The sequence below is a fragment of the Lytechinus variegatus genome, chromosome 8, assembly GCF_018143015.1.
Source record: "Lytechinus variegatus isolate NC3 chromosome 8, Lvar_3.0, whole genome shotgun sequence".
Taxonomy (NCBI): Eukaryota; Metazoa; Echinodermata; class Echinoidea; order Temnopleuroida; family Toxopneustidae; genus Lytechinus; species Lytechinus variegatus.
This window is the reverse complement of record NC_054747.1, coordinates 18,796,081-18,812,122: the sequence shown is the minus strand read 5'-3', so window position 1 is coordinate 18,812,122 and position 16,042 is coordinate 18,796,081. Positions and strand designations below refer to the sequence as shown.

The following is a 16,042-nucleotide window of genomic DNA, read 5'->3' as shown; positions in this document are numbered from 1 at the left end:
ATTCACATTGTGCACAATTTTTGCAATGTAAAATTCCTTTAAACACAAATGTTTAAAGTGGAAGCGCCGTGGTGTAGCGGTTCTGACTCTCGCCTTGTAATCAGAGGGTCGTGTGTTCGAATCCCACCATGGCCTAGCGCCCTTTGGCAAGGCGTCAATCCACACTTTGCCACTCTCACCCAGGTGCTAATTGGGTACCGGTAGGAAACAACCGTCATTATGGTTGGTTTAGCAAGTTTGCGCCTAACAGGCTGCTTGGAATGCTATGAATCCAGTGACCGGGTAATAATAATTGTGAAGCGCTTTGAACAGTCGTAGATTGAGAAAGCGCTATATAAATGCCAATTATTATTATTATTAAATGTTCCCCTTTGAAAGTGAAGACCCTTCTTTTGCTTGTCGGGAAAATGTGCCCCCCTTCCTTTTGGAAAATCCTGGATCCGCCCCTGGCACCTAGTATCGGAAGAATATTTGAACAGCAACAAAGGCCACCTTTTGCGGTTAGGTGATGCACGCCGTGTAGTTCGATGGTGTGAGAATGTCCCGTAAGTAAAAAGGCTACTCATTTAGAACGATTTCTTAGTAATAGATAAGTCACAAAAACGAATCATTCTCTGGGCTGCTGTTTGTTCTGTTATTTTTGTCATGTTTGTGGAAATGTTACTATTTGAAGTGGTCTTGAAGTTTTGAAATTACCCCTTGCGAATGACAGATTGAATGAATTCTGAATTAAAGCTTCGTCTCCATGGGAATGCCAAGTCCATCACCAAAGTCTGTTAAATCAATGTTTTCATAGTTTGGTTGCGTTTTAACCTGTCTGGTACTGACTCCAGGAGACTTTTTATCTTCCTCTTTCTCCATTTCTCTTTTCTCTTCAGCGCCACCATCCTGATTCACATCGTCTTTCTCAGCTCCTTCATTCTTATCTAGTTTGGCACTATCTTCATCAACTTTCCTTCCTTCCTCTTCTTCTTTCTCCTTCTTATCCTTCTGAAGTTTTTCCATGGCTTCCATATCGAGATTTGCGTAAACTGTTGGCGTTTCTGTCTGAATGGGCGGGGCTCCATCCGGATGGGCGTGGTCATGTGAAACTTCGACGTAGACCAATCCATCGGCATCCTTCTTGCGCATGCTGCTCATGGCGTCCCTGTCCAATGAGGCGTATACCGTGGGTTCTTCCGTCCTTATGGGCGGAGCATCAGTGGGATGGGCCTTTTCATGCGCCACTTGCACATACACAAGTCCGTCTTTATCCACCTATAAAAAAAATGAAGATCAACATCAATAGGCATGGCCTTCACACGCAAATATGTAATGCAATGTAATGTAGAGTGCAATGCTTTAAGTAGGGGACTATTAACTACTTTGTCACTTAAACACACACACCCCTGTCACCCATGCATTTCGCGATAGCTCGTAACTTTCATCCCCCAAAATGAGGGATATAGTACATTTCAATCCTTTATTCGCACCCACCATTAAAACTTCCTAATAGTCTTTGATGTCGTGTTACCCCCGCATTTGTGAAAAGTCGCAGTGGATCTCAATAATAATTGCTTTCATCAGTAACTTTCCCACTGCTAAGACCGGTTGTACGTAATTTCTTAACAGTGTTCTCCATAGTCAAAACGTTTCATGAACATACGTGTATTTTATCCGACAAATCAGGCCTACGTTATGTCCAACAGTTACCATAGAATCTGCACTCCTCAGCCAATCGGGGGAGTGTTTCATCAACATTTTCATCCGACAAGTTGTCAGGTCTGACATCTTTCTCTGATGCTGATTGGCTGAGAGGTACTGTTACTATGGTAACTGTCGGATAATATGGGACTTGTAGGATAAAACGTCCGACAAGTCCTTTCATGAAACGCTCCCCTGAATCAGGAAAAGTTGTCAGATCCGACAGTATGTACAAACATATTATATATTTGCTTTTTTATTTTTATTTCGAAGCACCCACAATTTTTTTTAAGACGGGTCCTTTCTTGTTGCATTGAAATGGTAACGCAGTAAGTAATTAATCGGAAAGAATTTGCTTTATACCTTTCGTGAATTGTCTTTTTTGATAACGCGCACCAATGTTTCCTCATCTTTCGAGTCATCTAAAACTGGAAATTAAAAGAAAAAAAAAGCATTAAAATTACACAAGGTGCAACTAAGTTAGATATCATGGGACTGGTATGAAAACTTAGAAAAGTTATCCATTTTATATGTGTTTTAGGTATTTAAAAAAGAATAGTGTATTTTCTTTCTACGCCTTGCTTTCTTTTTTTTTCAAGAAAATGTCTGTTTTAAAATTGAACCATGATATGTATTGGGTTTCAATACAGAGCTACACTACTGTAAAAAGAATACCGGTAAAACAAATTTTACAAGCAGGCAACAAAATTATAAATTCGGGGGGGGGGGTTGACAGAGATATTAAATTACAAACAGGGGGGGTTACAGGATTTAGTAGACAAAGGTTGGGAGTGGCTAAGAAAAAAGAGAATGTATATTGATTTCTTGTGAATTTTCTACAAGGAAACAAGCGAGTGATGGAGAGAGAGAAGCTTAGGGGGGGGGGATGAGTGTAAAATCATAATTCCAAAATTACCATTACAATTCGCCGCACAATTATAGTTTATAAATGTCGACAAATTTTTAGGACATTTTTACAGTCCTGCACAATGGTAAAAAACATTAGTAATATCAATCCCCGCAAAAATAATAATAATAAAATACCAAAGGTAATAAAAGGGGCATTTCGGCTGTTCTTGATTAATATTCAAGCCCTGGTTTGTCCCTACATAGGGTGTGTATTGTGTGTGTGGGTGTGTAGGTGTGTGTGGAGGTGCCATGGCCGAGTGGTCTAAGGCGCCTTGCTGACGAGCCATTAGAAAGTCCGGGGTTCGATTCCCGGTCAAGGCACCTCCGCACCCACGCCCGTAATCATGGTGTATAATCGACAGTGCTATTTTAACCTACGTTCAAATAAATGTAAACGCAAAATGCGTTATAGGAAACTGTACGAATGCATTTGCTTAAAAAGCCAAAGAGATCCTTAACAATGAGAAACATGCCCTTCATGAATATTATAATTATGATGAGGTCAGGCAAACGTCTGAGATCCCTTCCCTGCAGAACCTCACGCTTCGTAAATTCTTTTGTTCCAGTGTCAATTCGTGCATTTAATAGCCATACTTGAAATTATGTTACCCCACTGCCTTTATCTTACTTTCTCTTATCTTTGCTTGTTAATTTGTATGTTGTTTAATATATGTATCGTGTAATCTTCTGTGTGTATCATGTTATATTCTAAATTATTTTGTGCGAACAAATTGAATTTCCATTTGTACTTGATTGCAATTGGACAATAAAAACTACTGAATCTGAAAAAGGTCCTGTGCCCCTGGCTCCGCACCGGTTCAAATGATTTCACCTTACCTTTCATTCGCAGACAACCCACACCAGTCCAGATGCAGTTAATGAGGAAGATGATGGCGGTCAGGGTGAGGAACAGAAAGATGGCCGACCCAGCAACAGCCCCAAGCAGGATGATTGGAGGCATATTGAGTACACCTGCGGTTGAGTTCAGAACTAGGTGAATATCATAAGTGAAAAACAAAACGAATTTGAAAAAAAGAAAATGAATTTGAGTTTGAGAAAATTATTTATCCGAATCCAAGTCCAAATAATTCTTTCTTCTACATTGTACTGTAACTTTGAAAAATTGGCAAGCATAATGAGAGGTATAGCAGATACCATGACACATAGTTCAATTAAAAATAAATTTGAATGACTGGAACGGTCAAAATTCTTATTTATTTTTAAGAATTTCAATAAATTTGTATAACTTCAAATGATAAAGGATATTTTCATAAGTGAATCTGTGATTAGCGGTCGCGATTCTAATCATGTTCAAGTTTGTTTCACACGTGCTAAATATTTGTCATTAGCCTTATTTTTCACTGGAATCATCATTCAAATTACAATTTCTCTTTACAGTGTGAAAGGGCGTAGTCTCCCGGAGATAATTATGAGGTAAATATCACGACACCGGGTTGCGATTAGACTAGAACATTCGGTTTTGTATTTTTCTTTTAAAGATGAATCATAAAAAAGAACGTAATCAGAAAAAATTGGAGATGAAAAATATTTTGTGGAATTTTCTTTAACTGTGAAAGGTATGTCAGCATAGTTGAAAGTACTTTCTGTCATAAAGGAGGTGACTAAGTACCTTTTTACACGTGAATCTTGAATCATCATTGTAATGATGATTGCTGTTGTAACCGTGACTGTAGATTAGCGTTCGTGATTCTAATCATGTTTTAGTTTGGTTTCACACGTGCTAAATATTCGTCATTAGCCGTATTTTTCACTGGAATCATCATTTAAATTGCGATTTTTTTTACCGTGTGAAAGGGCGGTAAACCACGAATCAAGTTCAAGTTAAAAGAATCATGTAAAGATTTGTGCTCCGATAGCCTCCAACAAATCCATTGTAAGGAAGGAGGGTAATTAAGAGTATTTTTTAATTGTCTATTACAGTAGTCTTATATCAGGTTTGACTGTTTACGATTTGCACATTTCATAGAAATGGTAACATCTTAATTTTTTTTAAAGCAGAACAATGCGTTTTACAAATCTCACTTGGAACCATTTCTTATCGATGAGGTTGAGTTTGTGATATTGAGCACTAGAGTGGAGTAATCGACATACATTTATTTTTCATAAACATGGGCCAGTATCCTTACCCATGATGCTAGTGTAGTATAGTAATATAGACCCACTTGAAGGATAACATGCTAATTAACTAGTCAATACATTTATACCGTAATAATTATGTTACCAAGTAGCAAATCAATTACTATTCCTCTCAAACATTTTAGTTTCTCTATACAAATAAAATCATTATAGGTAAAAATATTCTCTGTAGTATTAGTAGATATCTGAAAACGCATATTTTAAGACTAGGTATTTATAACACACAGTCAATGAGAAACCACACTTCGTTCACTCACTCTTTAAAAGATACAATATTGCTTCTATGCTGTCATTGCTCAAGAAGAGAATAACAATTACCTCTGACAAAGAGGAAACAAAACTCATGGGCTGATAAATTGTGAATCCGATGGTGTAATGGGAGAGTGAGAAATCAAAGGTCAACGGAGAAAATTATAATATTTCATATAATAAAATGAGTGGATGACTTTGTCAGTCTACTCATTTGCATACCGACCAGGATGTGCATATAACTGTTTTGTGAAATTAAGCGAAATTTTAAGATGTCATAACTTTCTTATTTTACATCCGATTTTGATGAAATTTTCAGTGTTATGCTTTTGTTGGATTTTTCTCTTTTTGCTCAAATCAACTTTTGGTTGGGGGGACTTGTCCTTTAAGGGGAGGGAGAGAGAGAGAGGGGGGGGGGAAGATGACAGTGTGGAGGACAAAGTGATATCCCTTCGCCCCGTTCAGTTTGAGCATTCATGAATCACAACCGCACTGCAGAACACACTGATTAATCACACTTTACAGGTGTCCATAGTGTAAATCACGTCTTTACAGACACGACACTATTGGTACACACTGTAAACACCTAACAGTGTACAGTTGTGCACCGTGTAAATCACATTTTCACAGAGTCCGCACTATGTGTGTATAAACTGTAAACACTAACACTGTAGAGGTGTCCACAGTGTGAATATCATCTTCACAAAGTCCACACTAAGTGCACACACTGTAAACACTAGCAATGTAGAGTTGTGTACAGTGTAAAACACATATACAGATAGTCCACACTATGTGTGTACAAACTGTAAACACTAACACTGTAGAGGTGTCCACAGTGTGAATATCATTTTCATAGAGTTCACACTATGTGAACACACTGTAAACACTAACACTAGAGGTATCCACAATGTGAATCACATCTTCACAGAGTTTAATATATGTGTACACACTGTGATTAGTCACACTGCAGAGTTGTGCACAGTGTGAAAATCATCGCCGCAGAGTCCACAGAATGTGTACACCCTGTAAACACAAACAATGTAGAGGTATCCACAGTGTGAAAAACATCTCCAGGGTCCACACTATGTGTGAACACCCTGTAAACACTAACACCATAGAGGTGTTCAGTGTGAATCACATCTTCAGAGTCCACACTATGTGTTTACACACTGTAAACACTAACACTATAAATGCGTCCGCAGTCTGAATATCACCTTCACAGATTCCACACTATGTGTGAACCTGTACACACTAACACTATAGAGGTGTCCATAGTGTGAAACACATCCTAACAAAGTTCACAGTATGCACTGGAAACACGTACACTGCAGAGGTGTCCACAGTCAGAATCACATCGTCAGAGTCCACATCATCTGAACACTGTGAACACTCAAACTCTCGAGGTGTCCATATTACTTCATCATCTTCATACTGCCACACTTGAGCATGCGTGAACCACGTCCTCACATTGTCAGTCCATAGTGTGAATACACTGTGTGACACTGTGTTCTTTCGAGTAACCGAGGTAAACAATTGAGTGTTCGGGGGATGAGAACAGAGTCAGTGAATTAAATAGCTCATTTTTTAGAGAGAAATGCAGAAAGCGTTAATAAATGAATTAAAAGGAAAATTCTCCGACAAAAAGTTTATTGTAAAAATAACAGAAGAAATATTTAACAAAAAGATCGGCGAATATAAGTAAAAAGAAAAAGAAAGAGAAAAAAATCATCACGAGCCACTGAAAAATTGAATTTTATGCATTTTATCTTTCAAAGCTTATGGGAAACTGCTCGTACATGACGTCACAAATAAAAAAATATAAAATTTTAATAACTTGATGGATTTTACTCAAAACCTTCACCAGTGTATTGTATTATCTTTTCTGCTTTTTTACGTCAAACTTTTCGTCAGTGTGAATCCCCCCTTTGCTTTAAACCTAATCCCTCAGAGCAAACACTCACAATACAACAGCTTTCTTGTGTAATGAAATCAGCCAACTATCCGCTTCACAAATAATACTTTTATTTTAAACCCTTTTCCGGTTTGGCTCACTTTCCATCCATATCAAAACATTATAGGCTTACTATCCTTCCTGTAAGCCTATATATTTATGCTTAAACACTGGGCATCCTCTTTTATTTCCTTGTTCCAAATATTCTCATGAGTATCGGTAATGTTTCTTCACAGTGGCCGTCACATATGAACTTTTTAAAACGATGTTTTATCTGTCAAATATGAAGTATAATTTAAAGTTATGTGTCATTTTGTTTCTGTCAGAGTGCGCGCCACTGAAAATTGAGAAGGTTATGACATTATGCTATGACAAGCCGCCCCCCGTAGTATTTTGGAGAGAGTGGGGTGAGCAATGTTTTATGAAGATGACGTATCTTCTCAAAGTAAAAAAGGGGTAGGCCTTGTATGGATTTATAGGAAAATCACATTTTAATTGGTTTCCATTATCACTGTTTTCTTTTACTTTTTTTTATACTTTTCCTGGGCTCCGTAACACAAAGATCAGCGATCAATCGATAAATGAACTGACCAATCAATATCAGCTTTACACGCGCATTAGGTGTAAGATACTGACCAGGGACCAATCAGTGCGGTTCTTTAATATTTGAAATTCATCGCAAACCTTTGTGTTACGGAGCCCTGGTCTTTTTTCTTCTTCAATTTACATCGCGCTTGAAGGGGGGGGGCATAGTTGCCCCCATCGCTCTTTGGTGCTCCTTCTGTATATGCTATCTTATGCCAATATAAATAGTCGTTGATATTGTCATGAAACTAGGAATCATTTAATCAAATACTAAATAAACTTATAATAATCATGAACATATTCTAAAGATTTAAGCGTGAGGCAAAATTGAGTCTTTATGATATCGTCTTGGCAGCTGCGACAGTATTTATGATTAAATAAGCATGTAACCGCCACCCTTCTCCCAAAAGAGCATGAAACTAGTTCTGCTAAATAGACCATTTCCAAAAGCACAACTAATTAATGATCCCTACAGATAATTCACAATACTTAAAATCTTCTTTAAAATCAAATGTATGAAACCAAAAATGTTTGTGTTGTGGTAACTGATTATTCCAATACAGTTGTATAAGTGTTATTTCCTTACAACATTATTCATCAAAAGTGGCACGGAGTTAATAAAATGTGAACAAAGCATCGCAATTAATTTCTTTTTAATAAGGTATAGGAAACAGTATAATTTATTTTGTTTTGATGGGCAATTAAGCTATTATCGAAACCGCGACAATATCAGTATACATGGTATAGGCACAGGACCTAAACAATTGCAGACTGACTTGTAAATTCCGCAGGCGGCTGGATGCAGGCATGGATAATAAAAGCCGATTGAATCATGGTGGGGGAAAAGGGAGTCATGCAATCTCTTCCCCTACTATTTGACTTAAAATAGAAAATGACGATGCATTAATGACATTCATGGCATTGGTGATGATGATGATGACGGTGGTGGAGGTGGTGGTAATGGTGATGGATATGGTAATAATGATGGTGGTGATGATGATGATGATGATGGCGTTGGTGATGACGATGTTGATGAAAACAATGGTGATAATGATAATGGTGATAATGACAATGGTGGTGTTTAACAAAATGGACATGGTAAAAACAATGATGTTAATGATATGACGATGATTAAGCTTCTGCAACTGCAGCAGATATTATTGAAATAACATAAATGTTGTTAATAATGATGATGGTGTTTCGAATGATACGAGGATGGTGATGGAAACGATGACGATCATAGCGAGAGTGATGTTGTTGTTGATGATGACATTGACGACAACGAAAATAAGACTAAATGATAAGCAGATCGAAAAAATACAGATAATTATGTATACTCGAATTCACTGCTCAATCACCTGTTGGCAATATACCTTCATTCGTATTCTCTGTAACAATTTAGTTATATTATAGCATATTACATTATGTAACTATATTCTTGATTTTCTTGGTAACTAATTATTTCCTATGTCAAATGAAAGAAAATCAGTATAATTTTTATACTGAAGTTAGATAGCCATTTAGATAGATAGATAAATCAATTTTATTTTCACACTGTAAAAACCCAAATAGATCCAGATTCCGATTTGGATCGGTGGCGTAACAAGAATAGATACAGTATACGAAGTTAAAGCTGTACATCTGAACATGTTCCATTCTGCATGTTCTGTGAATTCTTCAGGCTACCTTACCTTGACATGCAAATTATGTTTATGTCACAGGGTATTGTACAGGCAATAAGAAATTGCAAAATTTGAGCAAGCCCCTTGCGTTGAGCGAGTATACTTCATTTCATTTCGCTTATTTCCATTTTCAACAATTACAGTTTATTTTGTACATGTTGATATATATACATAACAAAACGTATTTCAAATATTCCTGTCCAAAAAAATTATATTTAAGATTATTACATATCAAGTTGGAAATGGAGGAGGCTTGTAGAATGCAGCCTCTTAATAAATATTCCTGCAGTTGTTTAGCATATAAAAATTAAAATAACATACTTACTAATTGGACTTGATGGTGGACTGCTGCACAATTCTCGACCACTGCTTACTAACCAAAAGTCTGAAACATGTTCTATGGACGTATTTATGTACCGAAGTTTGTTCCCAAGTTCCAGGCAATTGCTCAAAGAGCAGTTGTCCCTTTGGTCCTGTGTCTTGACGACAGAAAAGCAGAGATCACTGGGGATAGGATCGTTGAGTTGTAGCATACGTGATATCTTCAACTTCGAATTTTCTTGAGAAAATGTCATGATGACGCCTGTAAGGAAGATTCAACAAATAAATGCGATAGGATCTTATCTAATCGATTTGTTAAAAAAAAAGGATAAATGATACAGTATGCATTAAAGCAGTAACCAACCAGCGTAGTCTTAAAAGCGCAATCTCAAGTCCTCAACTACTCAAATCTGGCCAGGTTCCTAACCCACAATGCAATATTCCTAGCAGTGTAGTCTTGTAATACAGTCCCATTTGAATTATAACATTCTAATTCATTACTCAATACATCACTTTATACGGAATTGTTATGTTCTCAAGTACTTTCCGCTAAAAAAACATTTTAAATCAATCTATTACTCAATACATTAATATGGAGGTAATTCTGTTACCAAGTACTTTCCGCATAAAACATTTTAATATCATATAGATTTTTTTATGACTAAAAGTGTAGGGATTTTTTTTTTCTGTATTATCAGTAGTTATCTCAAATGGTATAATTAAAGAACAGGAGTTTATTACACACAGTCAATGAGAAACCACAAACAATGTTGCTCACTTCGCCCCCTCCCCCTTGACAGGAAAGTGAAAAAAAAATGCTGCTCTGTGCCCCCAAATAACTCGATGAATGTTTGGAGATAAAGTACATACATGTAGTGAATAGATACAAGAAATGGCACTTGCCAACACATAAATCGGGTCCTTTTCAGGTGAAAGGGCATAGAACACGTTCGAGATTGGGTTGGGGGATTTTGTTTAAAAAAATAACACTTATACGAGAAAGGGGACTTGGTAACACCTAAAACGGCCCATCCTAAGGTGAAAGGGACACAGTACACGTTCGTGAGGGGGCATTTTTCTTGCGTAAAAAGGATCGCCCCCCACCCCGGGGGGGGGGGCGGGCAGACAGGCAGAAAGAGAGAGAGAGAGGGGGGGGGAGAGGGAGATGGGGAGGGGGAGAGAAAAAAAGGACAGGTGGAGAGGGAGTTATTGATGCACCCATCCCATCATCATTCTCACTTTCATTTTCCCAGGGGTTATAGAAGACATGAAAACAAGACTATACACCGTTCAACGCACACGATAAACGAGAATTCTTTTCAGCAAAATTAATTTCTCTCATATGTCAAAGGGTGATATATACAAAACAGATATAGAAAGACAAGAACTGCTTTCGAGAAAACCATAACTTGCAATACACGTATTATATCTTGTAAACAGTTAAACTTAATGTTGATCATAATTACTAATGAATACTTCCATAATCTGTAAGTTTCGTTCACAAGGAAATCCCGTGACCAGGACCCCGCCTTACAAATAGTTGCGATTGATCCCATCAACCATAACTATATGGACAGCCGACTACGCCAAATTCTAAAATGCATGTTTGTTCAAACTGTTATCTAGATATGATGCATAATCATCTTTGTCTTGACATTCCGGTGTGCCCTTTCTCTTTGCTTACAATGGACATTGTGCAAATTTCCTGTAGGGAAAATTATGACATTGGTGGATTTGCATACAGGCCCAGTTGATAGAGGTCAATAGGATCGATCGAAACTACATGTAATTGCATTAAAGGCCAGGCTCTGAACTACAAATTGTTATCAGGAGTGTTATTGGGATTCAAGGCAATTAAAATATGGAAACTTGGAAAGTGAGGTCAAGTCATTAATAAAGTCAGGATAGTGCAAGAAGTGATAACATCGTTTGTGGCTAAAAAAAAAACAAGGAAATAACTTACCATAATATTCCGGTACGGGTGCTAAAAGTGTGGAAGAAAAAATAGACTGATCATTCACAGATCAATGGATATTTTTGAGTAACTCATGGTACATTATCCGAATCTGCCTTTTAAAGAAACCTAGGATTTGACGTAAATGACAATAAAATGAATTCTGTGAAAAACACCCACCAGGTTTAACATCGTGCTATATATATATATATATATATATATATATATATATATATATATATATATATATATATATACCTGTATATATATACAGTTGAGGCCAAAAGTTTACATACACCCATGGAATTCGGTGAAATTTGTTCGCTTGCCAAACGTCGTAAAATTTACTTTTACTTTATCTTCAGAAATATAAATACTACCATGACTACCATGACGAATCTGGTATCAAATGAAAGAGTGTATTAAGCTCTTTCACATAATTGGGATGCCATGCCATTGAGATTAAAGTACATTTCAGGTGGAATTTCTTGAAGAAAAGAAAATAATATTTTTGCCAAATGTATTGTTTGTTATTATATTTTTCAAACATCGTTTCATAGAAATATATAAATATCAAATCTATGACTTATATATCGTTTTCTATCATGATATGTCACCACTGAACAAAACAGTGTAATCTGAAATGATTGTGTACAAGTAACTATCACAAATATGAAATGTTTTTGTCAAGTTGTTATTTTCAATTTGTCTAAGCTATAAAGATTTTGAGGGGAAAATGACACCTAAATATTTTCAGCTCCTGATGACAAAGCAATGTGATGAAGGGACATGACATACCGGTACTCATTTATTTGATATCAAATTGGTCATGATAGCACAAATGTTTTATAAGATACAGTAAATTTTATGTTTGGCAAGTGTCAAATTTCTTTACATTTTCCTTGGTGTATGTGAACTTCTGGCCTCAACCGTGTATGTTATTTGTATGAGATAATTACATAGATAAATAAATAAATAGAAATGTAGGTAGAGAGATTTGATTTATTTTATTTTATTTACCAATATAAAAACAATACATATAAAATTACAACATTATAAATAAATGATAAAATAACATTGGATGAATCGCCCTACTCAGCTGAGCCATTACAGCACAACTGTCCTGCTGTGGGATCCAGATATAGACACGAACGAAAGGAATGTGTGTGTTTGTGTGTGTGGGTGAGGGTGTGTGTGTGTAAGTGATTGAGAGCGAGAGAGTGATATCTAGATGACACATCTATGGTGATGTGAGACTCGAAAAGGAAAGAAATAGGGGAATAATTGAAGAAATGAAATCTGCTCAGTGAGAGGATACAGCAAATATGATCTTACTTTTTCGTGCCATAAGGGTGAATGTCGTGGCGTGGGGGTATCGACGCCAGTGTTATACGAGTTTCATTATTATTCATGTGGAATTTTTACCTTGTGAAAATACTTTCGTAATCCAATGCAGAGTTTAGTTATCAAACTACGTAGCATGGAGATATGTACACTTATGTTTTTATTTTTTTTAAATACTAGTAAACCATTTATTAAATTAATTAATTACTTACGGGCAGTGGAAACTAGCTTAGACGCCACCACTCCTTCATCTGTCAAATTCAGAGTCAGATTATACCACTGGAACGGTTCCAAGCCTGTTAGGTCATAGCTGGTCCCGTTTACTCTAATCGGCTCATTGCAGACCCGACAGTTCAAAGAATCCGTTGTCTTCAAGATATCAGAGGACGCATAGCTGCAGTTGCAGTATTCAAGAGTAACGTTGTCAACGTCCCAAGAAAGGGTGAGACTGGACGACGTCACGTTTTCAACCCTGATTTCGTCAGATGGACTGAGGTCGCCTGAAGAATATACAACAAAAAAATTATCGAAATGACATTAACTGATTTTAAAGTGATCAATGTGATATCCAAGAATCGGAAATATATGCTACACAAAATACACGCTATCAAGCCACTACTAAGGAACCTATAGTACTTACCAATACGGCAGAGAATATAGAGCATTCAAAATCTTATTACTTCAAAGCACTTCCTGATCAAGCTCTACATCTCAGAATTATCAAGTTACCGTCACCATGATCGCAATTTGGGAATTTCAATAGATTCTCTCCTTTTACAGATCCCATTCTTCAAAACAACAAAAAATAACGCTCCTTGATCGAGCATTTGCTTGTGTTAGCCCCCAAACTATGGAATGGTTTACCCCTGGAAGTCAATAAAGCGCCGTCATTAAACAGCTGCAAATCAAAACTCAAAACACATCTTTCTTTCTTAATACAAGTATTCTAAGAGTCTTATAAAGCGCAGTTACAATAAATACTTTAGGGATTAGTTTCTGCGTTCTATAAATCAATACACCATCATCACCATCATCATCATCATTACTAGTAGTAGTATGGTTATTAGTACTATGTTACCAGCCACTCCAAAAACGAACAATAAGTCGCTAGGGAACATTCTCTGTAAATATACAAAATTGCAAAAAAAAGGCAAAAACAGCAAACCTTACAAAATTGGTTTATCTGAAAGAGTTATAATTCTTCTAATGTACTTTTTAATTTTTAAAATCTGAATGTAAAGTTGAATTAAAGACAAGATGCAAGATCTATTTGACAGCATTTCTCACGGACTGCTTGGAAAAGTTTCACTGAGATTGTACAGTGTGCACAGTTTATGCTTGAGAGACTAAACCCAAAACTTCATAGTTTGTTTTCTCTTTATATTTTGAAACCGTCGCTAATTTTTTTCTGCATTCAAACAAGAGTTTGTGAGGGCTGTTGTTGGTCACCTTTTACAAGTTTTCTATCAATTTAAAGCCTATCGTGTATATTTTCAAGCTCAAACTTAATCTGGCGACTTATTTGGAGGGTTTTAAAGTCGCTGGTCCCATATTATACTCAAATGAAGAAAAAAAATCATTTAATTGAATTTTCGAAATTTTTACTCAAAACAGTCACACCAGCGAAACATCGCCAATGTCTGGCTATGCTAGGAAAGATAACGTAATAAGTTTTACCGGTCGGGAGTCAGCTTTCACCAGTATAGATAGATAAGATAGATGAAATTTATTTTCACATGGTAAAACCCAAACAGATACACAGTTACATTGCATTGGGGTAGTGCCCATATGAAATATACAAAGTTAAAGGCACCCAATCTACATTCACGAATAACACATGAAATATAATAATCATAATTCCTTCATGGTAATGAATACAAATGGGTAAGTTTATACAAAGATAATTACACATTATAAGTTAAAAATCATACAAAAGTATGAAGCCATAATACAAATAATACAACATCATTTTATGGCAAGATATTGCTGAAATGCATAATTATAAACAGAATCATTTGAATTACTGAAAAAAATCCCTATATAACGACACTGCTCAGGCACACACTCACCCAATAACACATATCCACATAAGCTATACATCCCCACATACTCTCCTCAACACCCGCCATCATTAAGTCAGACCCCCTTATCAGGGGCGGATCCAGGATTTTCTAGGAGGGGGACACATGATTCGTCAACACTATGTTTGACAAGCAAAAAAAGGTTTTCACACCAAAACGAGGGTCATTTCATCCACTTTAAAAAAAAGAAGAAAAAAGCGGTCTTCACTTGTGTATGGACGAGATATTTCCATTAAAATACATGCTGTGACTTTTAAGGGGGGGGGGGCTCTTGAGCAAGAAGGGCATATGCACATCAAAGTTTTTATTACGGCTCTGAAGGGGGGGGGGGGGTACGGGCCGGATGAGCCCCATCCTGGATCTGCCATAAAGTACACAGGTATGTTAGGTAGAAAATTATGCAAAGGAACAATGCCGAACAAAAAAAAGCAAACTAAGGCGAGAGACCTCCCCCCCCCAAAAAAAACCGCCCCCCTTGTCCACCATTTCCTTGAAATTATTATCATGTACATTGTTGCAGTTGGATTGGGAGTGAGTTCCAGCATGAAGCCCCCCCCCCCCCCCCCATCCTCGCCGAACATAAAATATTTCTCACCAGATTCGTTTTTTGCTTGTGGAATAATTAGAGTTACTGTGACTGGAGCAGTAGCAAAATTGATCACTTACCTTCGATATTCAATGTTACAGATGCATTTCGGGATTTCCAAACATTTGGCACAGAAGGAGACACTCTACATGTCAGGTTCTCTCCATGATTGTCCGTCGTTGGCGTGAATAAAAGAGAACTGGTTGCATTGAAGAGACTTGATATGTTGTCTGGGTTGGAGTGAATAGACGCGTTCATTGTGATGTTCTCTTCACCAGGTCCAAGGAACCATTCAATGATAGGTGCAGGGTAGACGTCGTAGATTGTGCAGTTCAGCTGGCTAGTCTTCCCAACAGTCAATGTATCAGAGGTTGAGATCATTGGTACCCCTTCTGGACCTATAATAGAAGGACCTATAATACAAACATTAACATAGAATGGTAATATAAGTAGAAAAAATGCCAATGGAACACCAAAAAAAGTGTTTGAAACAAAAAGTATAGCACGACATGACGCAAAATAGCATCAAACAATTTTTTT

At 36.9% G+C, this 16,042-nt stretch overlaps 1 protein-coding gene across 1 annotated transcript; it reads right to left on the bottom strand.

The window, feature by feature from the left end:
* Positions 1 to 375: 375 nt before the first annotated feature.
* Positions 376 to 15,894, bottom strand: LOC121420104. The gene is made up of 7 exons (XM_041614637.1): positions 15,583 to 15,894; positions 13,048 to 13,335; positions 11,501 to 11,521; positions 9,542 to 9,799; positions 3,430 to 3,582; positions 2,047 to 2,105; positions 376 to 1,257 (listed from the first exon to the last, which is right to left on the bottom strand). Exons 1-7 carry the CDS (start codon positions 15,881 to 15,883, stop codon positions 730 to 732), a joined length of 1,608 nt encoding a protein of 535 aa, XP_041470571.1. The 5' UTR covers positions 15,884 to 15,894; the 3' UTR covers positions 376 to 729.
* Positions 15,895 to 16,042: the final 148 nt, after the last annotated feature.

Excerpts from the sequence above, each read along its gene's own strand:
- LOC121420104 (XM_041614637.1), bottom strand. The coding sequence starts at position 15,883 with ATGATCTCAACCTCTGATACATTGACTGTTGGGAAGACTAGCCAGCTG. Across the intron at positions 13,336-15,582 it reads TGTAACATTGAATATCGAAG|GCGACCTCAGTCCATCTGAC; the intron begins GTAAGTGATCAA and ends TATATTCTTCAG. Across the intron at positions 11,522-13,047 it reads TAAGCTAGTTTCCACTGCCC|CACCCGTACCGGAATATTAT; the intron begins GTAAGTAATTAA and ends CCACACTTTTAG.